This window comes from Leptidea sinapis, chromosome 34, assembly GCF_905404315.1.
Source record: "Leptidea sinapis chromosome 34, ilLepSina1.1, whole genome shotgun sequence".
In the NCBI taxonomy this organism is placed as follows: Eukaryota; Metazoa; Arthropoda; class Insecta; order Lepidoptera; family Pieridae; genus Leptidea; species Leptidea sinapis.
In genome coordinates this window covers 3333052-3350134 of record NC_066298.1, presented here as the reverse complement: position 1 = coordinate 3350134, position 17083 = coordinate 3333052, and the positions used below count along the sequence as shown (strand labels likewise).

Below are 17083 nucleotides of genomic sequence, written 5' to 3'. Positions count from 1 at the left end.
AGTCTATTCGCAGTTCGAGCACACATACGAGCTTTTATGTCTTGCAAATAATCGTAGCGTTTTGAAGGCGTCATACCCTGCTGAAGTAAGAAAGCTTTCAGCATACGGTTTTCTCGTCAGACAAATTTAATAAAATATACAGGTTTCATATTTGTTATATCTGAAACCTGCATAATGGATGTCAAATTCCTTTGCTAAAACACAAATTCATACTTTTTCTATTAAACTCTATCTTTTTTTTATGACGAGACGAGTAGGACGTTCAGCTGACGGTAATTGATACGCCCTACCCATTACAATGCAGTGCCGCTCAGGATTCTTGAAAACCCAAAAATTCTGAGCGGCACTACAATTGCGCTCGTCACGTTGAGACATAAGGTGTTAAATCTCATTTGCCCAGTAACTTCACTAGCTACGGCGCTCCTCATACCGAAACACAGTAATGTTTACACATTACTACTTCCTGTGCAAAGGAGTGTGCAATCTATCTCAATCTATAGTAGAGCTCTACATATTCTGTACTATCAATAAACGCAATGTAAAGTTACTCAAAATTTCAAAATTAGTTCTCCCTGACAGGTAATTCTGTAGAAAAAAGGTTAGATAAAGACAATTTTTTTTAAATTTAAAATAACTTTACTTACTTTATTAATAACACAGAAAATGTATACTTAATTAAATATGTCTGTGTCAGTGAGTCACACATCTTTGTGCCGTTTGGTGTCGAGACACTTGGCCCGTGGGGCCCAGAGGCGCGGAGAATGTACAAAGTGCTATCTTCGCGCCTCAATAAGGTTACTGGAAGCCCAAGCGCTTTTTTTTATGGAATAGGAGGACAAATGAGCGTACGGGTCACCTGGTGTTAAGTGATCACCGCTGCCCACATTCTCTTGCAACACCAGAGGAATCACAAGAGCGTTGCCGGCCTATAAGGAAGGTGTACGCGCTTTTTTTGAAGGTACCCATGTCGTATCGTCCCGGAAACACCGCACAAGGAAGCTCATTCCACAGCTTCGTAGAACGAGGAAGAAAGCTCCTTGAAAACCGCACTGTGGAGGATCGCCACACATCCAGATGGTGGGGATGATATCCTAACCTGTGGCGTGTCGTGCGAAGGTGGCTGGCAGCTATTTCCGTTAACGGATCAGCCTAGTTATCTATCGCGGAAATGCTGCCAATATTCTTAGTACGCTTCTCTGTAATGATAGTTTTAATTTTATGTAATCATAGTATTGTAAATATATCTAGTTGTAAGATTTGTTTTGTTTGAAAAAACTTAATTAATAATTGAAATTGAAATTTAAAAATAAAACCATAACTAGATTCATAATAATAATATATTCATTAGCCACAATGATCACAACAATATAAAGTATAAATACTAATGGTCTTACAAAACTTGAACTCACAAAGTCGTGCCTCACTATCACGTTTTGTCATAACATTTCTAGATTTTAACATCATTGGATATATTGATTTTTAACTAATAAAAGATTTACTTTTGATAACAGCAGCAAATTCTTATAGGGTTTTAAATAACCTTAATTATTTTATAAGACAATAATATACTGACAAGTTTAAATTCAGATCAATGCAATTGTTTACTATATATTGGCGAATTTCAGAAGTAAATTATGTTAATTAGAAACATGAAACAATTTATGATATATCAAGATACAAAATACAAATACAAATATTTATTTATTACAACAAAATACAATTAGTGTTGGGGTCTCCTTTAAAGCAAAGAGTTGCCTGTAGTAGGAGGCCCCGCTCTTCCATTGTAAAAACATAATATAATAAGTTGATATATTAATTATTATGATTGTGGATTTGAGTAAGTGGATTTGTTTAATAAGTATAAAATAATGTTTTTATGTTGCTATTACCAAAAATAGACATTAAGTACTACATTTAATACCATATAACAATACTTATTTCAAACCAATAAATATCATCGGTTTACGGCCGTTTTCAATATACCTATCTATCCTTAGTTTAACTTACTAGAGGTAGACAAATCTGTCCTTTTACGCTTACTTACATTTCAATAACCTATCGACATAAAGCATTGGACTATAACTATACTGGCAATAACTATGGATAGATAAGATCTTGTCATTAAACGGTGACAGCAATGTATCCGTAACTAGAGATACGTTATTGCAATCGGCCGTTATTAAATTATGCTCAGTCGAACTTGGCTGTCTAAATAATAAACGCAATGTAGAGTTACTCCAAGTTTAAAATTACGTCTCCCTGTCATGTATTTCTGTAGTGACAAAGGTAAGATAAAGACAAAAAGTTTTAAGCTTGGAATAACTTTAGTTCGCGTATATTAATAACAAAGCGAGAGTATTGCAAATTAGTAGCCGCAAGTATGTAGTTTCCAAAATTAATTCCAGATTCAACTTGGTCGGAATATGTGGTGACAAAAAAAACATTCATCCGAATACAGGTGGACCCACTGGTATACCACATGAGGGGAAGTACCTTAAATATTGTAGATGTTACATTTTACTATGAGAAGACTTTTAAAATGAAGAAGAAGTTTTTTAAAATTAAAAAAATAATTTAAACTGCATTCATAGATTTTTAATAATATTTGCCCTATTAAAAATTGCCTCATTGAAAAGGGAGATCAACCCGCTACATGTGTAAAAAAAACACCCTTAACAAACAGCTTTATATGATAAAGCTACAGGGATCGAAAGGCTTCATCATAAGTCTTGTTATAAGCTATATAATATAGCATCAGAAATAAAAGTAACACAATTAATTTTAACATTTGATGTAAAATTTTGTTCACAAAATGAAAAGCTGACCAATGTCAGCTTACGGCAATCCGTAAGAATACAAAACTGGCATTATAATGGAAATTATTTAAAAATCGATGAAGGCAGTCAATTATTAAAGTAAAGTCTTCTTTCAGTCAAATTGTACATATACAATATTTAAGGTACTTCCCCTTCATGTGGCATAACCGTGGAACACATGTATATTATCTTTGGCCCACCACAGATAAAATACACGAAGCAACTTTTGATTTTTGAAAATATAACATCGAGGCTAAACACTGAAATTTAAACAGAACATCAATTCCTACTTATCGACGATAGATGAAAAAAAATATGTAGAAACAAAAATCTTATTTTGCAAAATGCAAAATGAATGAATGATATTTTTAAATTAATGTATTGTCATAGGTCCTCAATCGGGTCAAAAGCGCACCCAAATGAGTCTGTTACAAACAAACATACATACATACAGGTGAAGCTAATAAAAAACGTGTAAAAATGCTTGCAATGCTTTTGAAATTCCTTTTGCAATAGAGCATGGGCGGTGATCACTTACATTGGACACTCATTTGTCCTCCTATCATATAAATAATATTTAATGAGTTTTAGAAATTTTAGATGTGGCATCCGACTGGAGAGTTTTGGCCTCCCCCTATTGCATGTCACGTGCACTACACTCCTTAGATTCGGTCGCAAAAACCTCATTCGGGGTAGGGCTCGGTGTAAAACCTGAAAATATTTGACAATCGAAGATTGCAGGATTCAACAGCAAAACATTCGAGGCATATTTACTATTTGCGCTAATCTCGGATAATATAATTATGCATAAATAAATCCAATATTGAACTATCAAACTAATAGGAATATACTTATTACAATAAATACAAGTTAACAAGTCTTTGATACGCTTACATTTTGTCCGTCTCGACCTTCTTAAATAACATATAAAAATATTTCTCCTTATATTAAAACCACGCATTCAAAACATTTTTCTAAGGATCATTAATATGAGGTAACATAAACGAAAAACTAAGTCTACTAATATTATTTTCTGTATTTTTACTAAGACTTTCAATACGAATCCATTCGAGCGGTTTTCACTTGCGTGTCCCCCGTATACCTGTACAAAATATTTACATTGTAAAAAATAAAACATATACAGAAAATTTAGAAACGTTGGTGGTGTAATACTGCCTAAGCACATAGTCACATTTGCTACGGCCGGACCATCGGACCGGTCCGGTGGGCGTCTCGTACCAATTTGTACGGTCCATACGGTAATAACAATAATTTTGTGCGATGGACAATGCACATACCATCCAATATGGTGCGGTACCGGACCGCGTCCGATGCTTTGGCCGTACCAAATCCTACCCTGTCAAAGTCAAAATGAAATAAACTTTATTCAAATAGGCTTAAACTAAGCGCTTTTCAATCGTCACTACATATTTTTTTTTCTAAATTACTGAATTTACCATAAGTTCGAAAAAGTTGAGCTCGTGAGTAGAATATACAAGAAACTCAACGGCCACTCTCTTCAATCAAATAGAGTATTTTACAATGGCCTAATAATGGTAATATACAAAACAAATTAGTTTGTAAGGTGCTGCATCCAATATACGACTCGTGTTTAAATAATATAAATTATTTCATGAAAAGTAATAAATAATTAACTGTATAAATATAAATAATCGTAAGTATCTGTGTTTAGGCTATCAAGGGTAGAACCGTTAAGTCTCACTCCGTAGTGAGACTTAACGGTTCTACCCTTGATTTGTTGTGCTCCTTAGGCCCCGGGTTGATCCTCGCCCGCAACGTACCCATATGTTTTCGGTTTTGGAATTCATACGTCCGTTTATTCGATGCATTAAAAAGTCGGTACTGCTCTTGTCATTCCTCTGGTGTTACAAGCGGTGATCACTTCCCATCAGGAGCATAACAAAACCGTTTGCTCGCCCATTTCTCCTCCTCTTTGGTTAAATAAAATAAAAATAAAAAACATTTAAGATGTCAATTAGTTCTAACCCTGACTTCTCTATCTTAGCGTATCTGCCGCCACCACACCATCGCTTCCCACTTGTGTCGCCTCGACGAAGTATTTACCCCAATGATATTATAGTATTAAAAGAGACTTTTAAATATCATTGATTTGCCCTCGATAGTATATAAGTTACTGCCATCTCACGGGAAGCTTAATTTTTGCTTTCGCGATAGGACTGTGGGGGACCTGCGGGCCTACCATGAACTCTTATTGCGATTCATTTGACGGCCTAAATATTAATTTTTTACGTTACTTCATGCCACGACATCTTAATCGATCGAATTTAGGTTGGTTGTAAAAGACACTTCACGGTACGAATTTTAACGATTCAGTTTAGGTACCTAAACTGAACTGCATCGGAATCGCATCGCTAATTAAAAGTTGATGGTAGGCTTCCTAGACTCAACAAACACTGACAAGGCATTTTGTATTGCTTCTGTAGAAAAAAAAATTTACAATGAAAAATATATCAAAATCGCTGTAATAATGATAATTTGTAGATGCAGGTCTGGCGATTACGCAGAATGTCAGAGGGACTCTATATGTAGGTCCAGTTGACTTAAATTATTTCTCTTAAATCATGGGAACCAATTTTTCAAGCTTTTTATTTTACCGATTAGGTGCAATTTTAGCGATACGATGCAAACCATGTAGCTAATTCGAATCAGTTTCTTCCATCGCATTCAATTCTTCATTATTCACCTTAGCGACTAGTTTCCGTCGGGGGTATACTTCAAGCCGAAGTTTCCTATTCGGACGCGATTTTTTTTTATGAAAATAAGGGACGAGACGAGCAGGACGTTCAGCTGATGGCAATTAATACGCCCCGCCCGTTACAAAACAGTGCCGCTCAGGATTGTTGAAAAACCCAAAATTTTTGAGCGGCACTACAACTGCGCTCGTCACCTTGAGACATAAGATGTTAAGTCTCATTTGTCCAGTAATTTCACAAGCTACGGCGCCCTTAACATCGAAAACACAGTAATGCTTACACATTATTGCTTCACGGCAGAAATAGGCGCCGTTGTGGTACCCATAATCAAGATGGCATCCGGTGCAAAGGAGCCTCCCACTGATTTTCATATTGAATCAATCCAAATGCTTTCGTTATCCGTATCGTCTTCAATCATTGCATTGATTGGCTGCGTTATATAAGTGTTTATACTATTTATATTTCGATTTATAATACCGCGAAAATGCTTTCCATGGGAACAGAAATCAACATTCATGTCTAAGCTTACGAGACTGTTTTAAATTTTGAAATCTTCTAATGACGTAAAGATCTATAATAATGGTGAGACAACGCATCAAAATCTGTTACATAGTTTAGCAGAAGTTAGCGAATATACAGACAGATAGCTGTTTCATACTATGTTATGAAGATACAAGACTTATCTGAATAATGGAGTTATGGAACCCATTAACTAGTATCAATTTTGTATAATATGTAAATACATTGTAAGTATAGTGGATCAGCTTGTTGATAATAACAATAAGTTCTTTATGGAGACCGCTGAGTAAGTGTTAGGCAACAAAGTGGTTGTAAGTTACACTTCTTTATATAAGTTAACAATAATCGTCTTACACATTGCTTTGACACCTTACATAGATATAAAACATACAGACAGAGCCAACAATTATTATCCTACAGACAGACTAACCGACCGACAGACGAATCCGAGACAGATTCCTGTGGATCATGACCTAAGGACCACTATACTTGTCTTATTTCGCTGCAACGCTCCTGTCATTTTTCTGATGTTTCAAGAGATGCGAGCGATGGTAATTACCTACTTGTCTTTTTAATTGCTACTAAATAAAAAAAAATGCATATTTTCTTCATTAATTATAATTTTCTTTTTAGTGGAAGAAGAGAACAACCTCGCGCACGAGGTGGATCCAGGTTTAAAGTGAACACCGATGCACCCATTCTCCTGCATCTCCCAAGAAGTGTAAGCGTATTTTTTATGTCTTAATTTATTTAAGGGCTTATATTATGTCTATGTGCATGTCAGCCCCGTTACAATCTAAGTACAACACTCAAACAAAAGAAAAAAAAACTATAATATAAACAGAAATAAACTAAAAAAAAAATCATAAAAAGAAAAGCAAGTTATACAGTCTTCAACAAATAAGACTTATGAATTCAAACAGACAGATGGCATCCTTCGATGTAGGACCGGCTATTAACACAACATGCCCGTATCAAATCTGTTCACTGAAATCGGACACATTCATTTAATAAGTGTTCAACATCCGCAATTATTCCACATGAATCACATAGAGGTGACTCCGTAATTTTCATCAAAAATTAAAACTTATTCAAAGACATGTGTATTTTTAAACATGCCTATGTCATATCGTCTTGGAAACACAAGGAAACACATTACATAGTGCTATTAACTTCCTCTAGAATTATTTTAATTGCTTTTGGCAAGCTTGATAGTAATTACTACCCTTAATTACTACGATGAATAAATTAAATAATAGCTGATAAACAATAAACACCAAACAATGTCTCAATATATTCTTGGTCATTAAAACAAATTAAATAATGAGTTTAAAACTCTAGACGTAAATATCAACACGCAAGTTATTACTAATACTAATGAAACATTATCTTGAGCTTTAGATAACTTATCTTGAAGGAAATTTGCAAATCGTAATACAAAAACAATGCCTGATATAAATTATCCGATTATCTATTTTTGAATATATCACGGGTACGATAGATATCTATCATGGGTACAATTTATTATAATCACAGGTATATGACACGGGTTTAGAAAATGTATAAAAAATAACGTTTAAAAGCGTTTTTGCATAGAGTATATGCAAGTGGACCTCCAACTTCCTTACTGAGCGCAGCATACAGGTCGTTGTCGACGGTTATTGCTCGAACCCAAATCCCCTAAACGCTGGAGTTCCCCAAGGCCGTGTGCTATCTCAATGCTAATTCTAAAAGGCCGGCAACGCCCCTGTGAATCTTCTGGCGTTGCAGGAGAATGCGGGCGGCGGTGATCACTTAACATCAGGTGACACGTACCAAAGCGAATTTGTCCTCTTCTACAATAAAAAAATACTAACATAATTTAGAACCTCAGCTTAAGCATTCAATCTACCGACAGATTCAAACTTTTGATACTGATAAGGTTTAACGTGCTTTATAAACAAAAAAATATCGCTATTCAAATCATTACACCCGAAAATCGCATTCAACTACCTTTGCATTTGACATTTTAAGAGTGGTGCATTACTTATAACTCTTCATTTATGAATAAAATTTGAAAAACAACAAATTTTTATGAACGATGCGGGACTCGAACCCACGACCTCCGGCGTTCCGTGCCGGTGCTCTAACCAACTGAACTAACCGTTCGTATGTCGTATCGCTATAAAATCTTGTATGCTTTGTTCAACTCTCGGGTTGTGGCATCATCAACAGGATCTACTTTACAGTTGATAACCTGCTCAACCCCAATATTTGCATATTAGGAAATAATTGACTTGAGATGTCGCTCTTGTAAATCTAAACAATTTGTTATGTTTTTAAAGTGACAATCCTCACTTCTAGGATTAATACACAAATAAAATTTGAAAATATTTATTTTAAAATTATTTTTTATTTTAAAAAATTTCAAATTTTATTTGTGTATTAATCCTAGAAGTAACTTCATTTATGATTGAAATTTGAAACCACCAATCATTAATCATTAACTGTCTTTTGACAGATTTATATTATGAACTTTGTTAATAAATGCTTTCTAATTTGGTCTTGATCTTATGTTTGTTGGATATATCAACTACTAGAGTTTTTTTTTAATGTTTGAGTTTCCATGTCCAACACAACATGAACGACAAACTTATTAGCAATAATAATATGTATACTCAAAAGATAATAAGAGAAACAAACTGATTCGTAATAAATATTTGTAAATATGTAACTAACAGATAATCGCACTCCACACGTGGCCTGCTATGACTTGGAGAACTTGAACACGCTCGGAGCACTCTTCTTCTGAGGCTTGTTCTCTGGCACCTACAAATAAATACATAAATTAATAAAACGGTATAAACTAACATTATGTAATTAATTATTGCATATTGCATAGATGGACCCAATCAAAGGTCCAATTCAAACCCACATCCACACACTCGCTCACTCACACACACACACACACACACAATTAATTGTAAATTGTAAAATTTGGTTTTTAATCATTTCTGTTTATTTCTATATTGTTTACTAAATAAAAAGTTATCTGCTAAGGAAGTTGCGAGATATTCCCAATACAAGTGTCCTAAGACAACTTACTGGGAAGTCTCAACCACTAAAAAAAGTATATGTAATCTTTGAAATAAACGAAATGTATTTTTTTTGTTTTTTTTTTTTTTAATTATTATGTAAATGATTACACAATCTAGTTTATAAATGATTTCTAAGAACACTCAAGTGTTCTCAGAAACATTGTAAACTTGTGAACCTGATAATGATGCCGACTTTTAAGAAACTGAAGTGCAATCATCACCGCATAATATGTTTTTGTAATCTGGTCAGCTAACATACATTGTAATAATATAATATAATATACGATGAATTCAGAAATGCCTCTTCAGTAAGCTGTATAACCGCTATTACAAGTTTGACTATGTTTTATTTTAATTCATATTTGATTTGCTTTTAGTTAAAATTTCTTGGGATGTTAGATTTCTTTTTTGTATGGAATAGGAGGACAAACGAGCGTACGGGTCACCTGGTGTTAAGTGATCACCGCCGCCCACATTCTCTTGCAACACCAGAGGAACCAATTTTATGAACGATGCGGTACTCGAACTCACGAATATTTCTTCTGCCAAACTAATTAAAAAATCATCTAATTAGAAAAGGTAAACTGCTTGCCAGTATCATCTCACTTGGCTCGTCTTATTCGCCTCTATTGTAATGCGTTGATGTTTATTTTGTGCACCCGTCCGCATCAGTGGTACTGATGGGAAAAAGCCTATAAATAAATATTTTTGACTTTGTATTTCGACCATATCATTAATACAAATATTTATTTATTACAACAAAATACAAAATATACAATATCAGTGTTGGGGTCTCCTTTAAAGCAAAGAGTTGCCTGTAGTAGGAGGCCCCGCTCTTCCATTGTAAAAACATAATATTTATGATGTAATAATAAACAAGTTGGAAGTTGAGTGAAAGAAAACTACTAACAATAATAACATAATAAAAATTTATTTATTTGCTGTGTGTATGTGAGTGTGTGTATGTGGACGTGTGTGTGATTGTATGTATTGGTGAGTGTGTGTGTGTTAGTTTGAAAGAAAACTTAAAGATTTAGTACCTAACTATAAGTAGGTTTTCTGCGTTTTGATAATTATATGACCTTATCCACTCAATTATTATTTTCTTTCATTCATAGTATGATATATTATTTACCGTACGGTCGCCGAGTAACAGACGCGCCTTGTCCTCCTCGAGCGGTTCAGGTGCGGCCGCGGCGCGACGGTGAAGTTGCAGCTTCTGTCTGATAGCCTGCGACACCAGGACCCTGACACCAACCAAATGCAATTTGTTTGTAAAAAAACACAATACATAAAAGACATAGAGATCCCGTTGTCGAGTAGCCAAATGAAAAGTTTATACAGAAGACAGAAAAATTATTGGGGATTAAGTGGACAAATAAGACTGCGGTAATCACCGCCGGAAATACCTACAAAATGACAATGCTCACCTTAAGGTAGGTAAATTCTGCGGAAGTTAAGTTATATGTGGAAAATAGCTACGTGGAAGGTACTTGGAATCCGTACGTTGGAGGCACGCCACATAAACATGAAGACCTGTATAGCCAAGTGGTTAGCGATCCTACCTACTAAGCTAGAGGTCCCGGGTTCGAATAGGTAACCCGGTAGGTGCAAGCATTTATATGATGGATATGGATGTTTGTTTCCGAGTCATGGATGTTTAAATGTATTTATGTATGTTTATATGAATTTATGTATGTTTAACTAAGCATATTGTATTAAATATATCGTTGTCTTGTAACCAATAACAGAGGCTATATATGCTTAACTTGGGGCAAGATAATTTGTGTAAAAAGTGTGTCAATATTATTACATTATTATATATTATTATAAAGATGCTAAGCAGAAATGATTATGCTAAAAACTATAGTAGTAGCAGAAGTAATAGCAGTATTAATGCCAACTAGGAAGTTCTTACCTTCTGGTGTCGTTCTTGGTGGCGAGCAGTAGATCAAGCCAGGTCCAGGTGACATTGTGGTACTCCAGAGTGGGTAGGACCAACGGCAGGTCCCGCACGTCTTCCAAATTTTTCTCCTTGTTACCCTTGTACGAGACACGCACGGGTACCTCAGGGATCTTTATGTAGATGAATAATTTGTTTTTCTCGGCGCGTTCCTGTCATTTTAATCATATTATAATAAATACATAAAAAATCTTAAATATAGGAAATATTGTTACAGATTTTTGACGCTTTTCTGATTTTTTATTAGTTTTTAAAATTTAATGCTGCATCTCGAAATTTCAGATCATGTGGAAGGCAAAAGCCTAAGTGGCTTCGAGAAAATTAGGGGTGATCAAAGCCAGTCTTCGATGTAAGTCCCGCTACAGAGCAATACTGCTCTCATTTATGGTTTGATGCACTCCAGTATCCGTTTGGCCGCATCCAAAGGAGAAACTGTTGATGAACTAGTGATAAAACAAGTACTTATTCTCAAATTACCTTCATTTTCTCAACATCATCCTTGTCCTTTTTATCTCTCTTCACATAGAAGTTAGAGTTAGAGTCCTTATTCTTCTTCCTCGACTTCTTGCTGCTGAGCGTTGTGCTAGCGCGGCCGCCTCCACTCCCCGTAGTCCCACCCTCTCCTCCTTCATCTTCGCCATCTTCCATCGCGTCTGGGTCGCGCTCCGGGAAGCAGAACTTGAGCATTGTGTTGAAGAATTTCTTTGTTAGACCTGATCAATCAATTAATATCTACAGAGAGATAACCACAAAGAAAGTAGGATTAGTAAGATTATCTTAATTCTAATAAACTGAACCTTTTCCGTGAACATAGCTTGATATTGAAATGCCTATTAAATTAATCTGCATAATAACAGCCACACAACAATATAATTAACAAACCACTAGCCGACTCGGTAGGATTTACTATATTTTATCACTTTATGTAGAGTACTAATAACTTATTTATTATTATATCAATTATCATTTTAATGTGTTAATTGTACATGATGAAACAAGTGGAATGTTCAAGAAATAAATCTTAGAGAAACTTTGAAATAATTAATCACTACTTTACGATCACAATTTCTTATGAAATTTTATACTTTTAATATCATAGAACATAATTAGTATATTGTGTAGCTTAACCTTTTCAAGTTTTGTATATAATCTGTGGTTCACGGTGCTGGCGGTACATTTAGTATGATTTATTAAGCTGGTATTAAATGTGTCAACTGTTTGCTGGCCCCAATTAATATAAAATAAAATGAGTAGTTAATATACCACACTAGTTATTCACACACATGAGTAAGAGTTCATTACAGTCCCGGTGCCTATTATGCGATAAGGGAGCCGAAGATGATATCAATGCTCAAGCGTTTCATATGACGCTTTGAAAATAACCAAACTCGAAAATGGTAATGGAAAATAATGTTTGTTTAAAACGACTTTTTTAGCAATAGCAATAGCAATATACGTTTATAGCCGTACAGCCTGTGCAATATTATTAAATTTATAACGCAAGTTGCGTTACAAATTGTGACGTATTAAAATTATCAAAAAGTACGCTAGTAACATCTTACGAGCTCTAGTCAGTATCGTAGAGCAACATATGTTCATCATGCAAAGTCGAAACTAAGCCTTAACAGGTTGTAATAGGGTCGCTTATACTAAAACTTTATTAGACATTGGGATATTTATCAATATCTGTATATTATATAATAAAATATATAAAACTTAGTAAAAAGGTATAAAAGATTTTTCGAAATTTGAAAAACAATTTTCTGAAAATTGATTCCTTTAGAATTTTTTTGACGTCACTTCACAAACCGCTTAAACATTCAGCTTCTATTCTCTGAGACGGAAGAAACGGCGCAAGAAACTTTCCAAGCATTCTTTTTTGCGCTCTATATAATAAAATATACAATAGTAAGTATATAATAATAGTAGTTAGTAATTCAAGCCATTTTCTTACACAGAGTTTATATGCAAAGCTGAATGTGCTGGTAAGGAAAGATATTTAAGGACGGAGGGAACTGACGTGGTAAACGTTGGTACTCCTCTGCAGCTCCCGGGGGAATTAAATTGGCCTTTATATTTATCCTTTCTTCTACGTTACTATTTCTAGGTCATTTATCACTGATGAGGTTAGTTAGGTGGTGCGTCCGCCATTACATTAAGAGAATACGCGGGTCACTGAGCGCTGTACAAGCGTGTAAGTGCGAGATCCATTGACGAGAAAGAGACGACGAGGTAGGGGGAGAGGGCACGGGGTGCGGAAGGAGGGATGAGGAAGCGGGGAGTGGAAACGAGAGCTTGACAATTGATGTTGACGCTGACAGTTACAGGTTCGTTCCGGCATGAGCAAATGAAATATGGCGCCAACGAAAGCGTCACAGTCTAGAAATAAAAGTACGTCACCTATATATACGAGGGGAGGTCAAAAAGTTCGCGGAATGACTGGGAAAAAAGATGAAATGATACATTATGTTATTTTTCCTTTTCAATATATTCCCCCTTAACACGAATACATTTTTGGGATCTGGCATATAACTTATTAATACCGTCGAAAAAATAGGTTTTGTCTTGGGCGTCAAAATACGCCGAAATCGCCGACTTGACTTCATCATCGTCTCTAAATTTTTTTCCACGCAGCTCTTTCTTCATCTTTGGGAATAAATAAAAATCGCTAGGGGCCAGGTCTGGACTGTAGGGTGGATGGCGTAGTTGTTCAAAACCGCATCGATGAATGGCAGCCGTCGCAACATGACTCGTGTGAACGGGCGCGTTGTCGTGCAAAAGGAGTACACCTTTTGTCAGTTTTCCTCTTCTTTTTTCTTTAATAGCTTCTTTTAATCGGTCCAATAGGGAAGCGTAGTACTCTCCCGTTATAGAAACACCACGTTCTTTATAATCGATCAAAAGAATACCTTCAGTATCCCAAAAAATAGTCGCCATGATCTTTCCGGCCGATTGCGACACTTTAAATTTTTTTGGGGGTGGTGTGCCTTTTTTGTGCCACTGCATCGACTCCTGCTTTGACTCAGGCTCATAGTGGTGAACCCAAGTTTCATCACCGGTTACAATTCGGGCCATAATTTCTTCCCTAACTTCTCCACAGCGGTCCAAATACTCGCGGGAACAGTTGACGCGCTCACGTTTTTGCAGCGGCGTGAGCATTCTCGGGACCCACCTTGAACACACTTTACTCATGCCAAGATGTTGATGAAGAATATTTAAAATTGTGGTTTCTGATACTCCAACTGATGCTGCAAGTTGTTTCTTCTTCAACCTTCCGTCTTCCAATACAAGTTTTTCAACTTTTTCAATGATTTCCGGCGTAGTGGCCTCAATGGGCCGTCCAGGTCGAGGATCATCTTCAATTGACTCCCTTCCTTGCTTGAAAAGGCCGTGCCATTTGTAAATCATGGTTTTACCAGGAGCAGAGTCTCCGTAAACAGCTAACATCTCTTGCAAAATAGTTTGAGGCGTTTTTCCTTGTTTGGTGAGGAACTTTACGACGGCGCGATGTTCAATTTTCTCCATAGTGGCTAGTTTGTTCCCGATTTACTTGTTCACTCGTTTGTAACTCGAAAGCTAATGACCCAATTAGGCTAGAAATTGGCATATATAGTAATTATGAGTTACTCAAGTAGCGGCTACCTGGAGGAGCGACCTCACCCCCGCCAACCCCGCCATTCCGCGAACTTTTTGACCGCCCCTCGTATATATTTTTTTTATTTATTTCATATAGGAAGATCAACAGCGTACAATAGTTTTATATAAAATCTAATAGTGACAAAAAGCCAATTTAAAGGTCCTCACGGATAGCGACATTAGTTTATAATAGTTTTGAACACTTCAGTTAATAATATATATATATATATATATATATATATATTTATATATATATATATATATATATATATATATATACATATACGTAAAATATCATTTGATTTGAGTTTTCTTTAGTGTTAATTTCAATCAGAGTACTCTGAGTCTCGTGCCAGATTTTGGCGAGACAACACGTCCTGAGGATGCCTAGTGTAGAGGCGAAACATGTGTCGAATTGTTTGGCGGAATTAACACTAAAGAAAACTCAAATCATTTGTATAATTATGGATTTCCTCAAAGTAACGCCTGCTTCAATAAATAGTACGTCACCTATTTTGATGGGCACGATGTTGACCTCGAAGTGCTCCTTGACCGCGATGCCCCCGACGGGCGGTCGGTCGCGACAGAACACACGCAAGGCCGCGCGGCGAGCCAGCGGCGCGCGACCTGACGCCGCCTGCGGAACCAGCACCTACCGAAAAAGTCATTCGAGTTATTTTTTTCTCATAATAAAGGAGAATGACCAGCATTGCATGGAGCTTGGGCCACTTACAAATACTTTTGCGAAGATAAATATTATCATTCAATAAAGTTTGGTAATTCTATTTTCATTCAGAAAAATATTTTCTGGTTAGATTCAGAAAATGAATATATACCAGAAAAAAATGTTAGTTAAATTATAAAATATATTATTGTCTCACACAACCATCTCCTTACTTGTGAATTATTTTTGATATCAATTAAATCAATACCACGGCTTTGAAAACAAAAAGCACTCTGAAGAAAAGGTGCAAGAAATCTCTTCCTTTATAATTCTTTTTTTTTATGGAATAGGAGGACAAACAAGCGTACAGGTCACCTGTTATTAAGTGATCACCGCCGCCCACAATCTCTTGCAACACCAGAGGAATCACAGGAGCGTTGCCGGCCTTTAAGGAAGGTGTACGCGCTTTTTTTTGAAGGTACCCAAGTCGTATCTATATGCGATCTAAAAAATTAATAATATTATAATCATAGATTTACAATATACTTAGCCTATAGACGAAGAAGGCGTGTAAAAGAGAAGAACTCTCTTACGAAGATACAACAGGATAGAAAAGGAAGGCAAATCCATTGTTACTGTAACCGATTTTGAATAACAATTCGTAAACAATCAGCCACGCTTGATATTACCTCCTCAGTATTTTGAATATGATACCACTACCTATTGTTACATGCACAGTCTCTTTAACTTGTGATAATTAATGTCCTCAAAATCATACAACAGCAAACAGTAATTCCAAATCCCAGATTAATATTTTTGTTAGAAGTAACAAGGGGGTATATCACTTACGCTCTCCTGTAAACACAAATGGCTACATAAAAAATATTCTCTTGTAATGTAGTAATGTAGTAAAACGAAATTTGAAGTAAAATTATATATTATAAACCATTCAAATTATCTGAATATAATTCTCTTGTCTTGTAGTTAAAAGTATATATATTTTAGGGAATCTCCTTGAGTAACGTATTACTTAATATTTATAATAATATATTTATATATTTATACGGAACATCAACATCGTGATAGTCTATTAAACAATCAATGAGTTATAGTTAATAGAGAAACAAAGATTATTATAGATACGTACATATGATAGTCACTAACAATGATATACATGATGTCCCAAAGTAATGGGACATGAAGGGAAAGTACCTTAAATATCGTAGATAGGGTATTTGACTGAAAGAAGGCTTTATGTTATTTTTTAAAGTTAGTAATTCTGCATTCAAAGATTTTCTAAAAATTACTTGCTTCGTCTGGGACTCGAACCGTCTTAAATGTAAAAAAAACACCCCTACCACTTTTATGATGATAACTCTTCTTAAGTAACATAGTATTTTAAAAGAAAGGAGCAACGTTAAATGTTTGAGTCAAATTTCAAGAAAGTTATTTATTGCCGACGACGACGTTCAAAAAGTAGAGATATTATAACTTTCCATAGATAGCATTGATTATTCGTAAATACCTACTAGTAAAAAAAACAAACAGAATTGTGCCATATCATATCGAGTATTCACCATAACATGATAAGAAAATCAAAAGGCAGCGGACTGATTAAAAGATTGGCGATTTTCGTAAGACATCGAGCTATCACATTTTGAGCATTTAATTAA

The 17083-nt window shown here is 35.4% G+C and overlaps 1 protein-coding gene across 1 annotated transcript in view; it reads right to left on the bottom strand.

The window, feature by feature from the left end:
• Window positions 1-1319: 1319 nt before the first annotated feature.
• LOC126974932 (protein KIAA0100) overlaps window positions 1320-17083 on the bottom strand; it is a 40716-nt gene continuing 24952 nt past the window's right edge. Inside the window, exons 11-16 of the mRNA XM_050822681.1 lie at window positions 15257-15398; window positions 11588-11823; window positions 11066-11262; window positions 10283-10394; window positions 8789-8878; window positions 1320-3918 (exon numbers count right to left, since the gene is read on the bottom strand). Of these exons, the coding sequence (XP_050678638.1) occupies window positions 8816-8878; window positions 10283-10394; window positions 11066-11262; window positions 11588-11823; window positions 15257-15398 (750 nt within the window). The 3' untranslated portion in view covers window positions 1320-3918; window positions 8789-8815. The remainder of the gene's footprint in view (window positions 3919-8788; window positions 8879-10282; window positions 10395-11065; window positions 11263-11587; window positions 11824-15256; window positions 15399-17083) is intronic.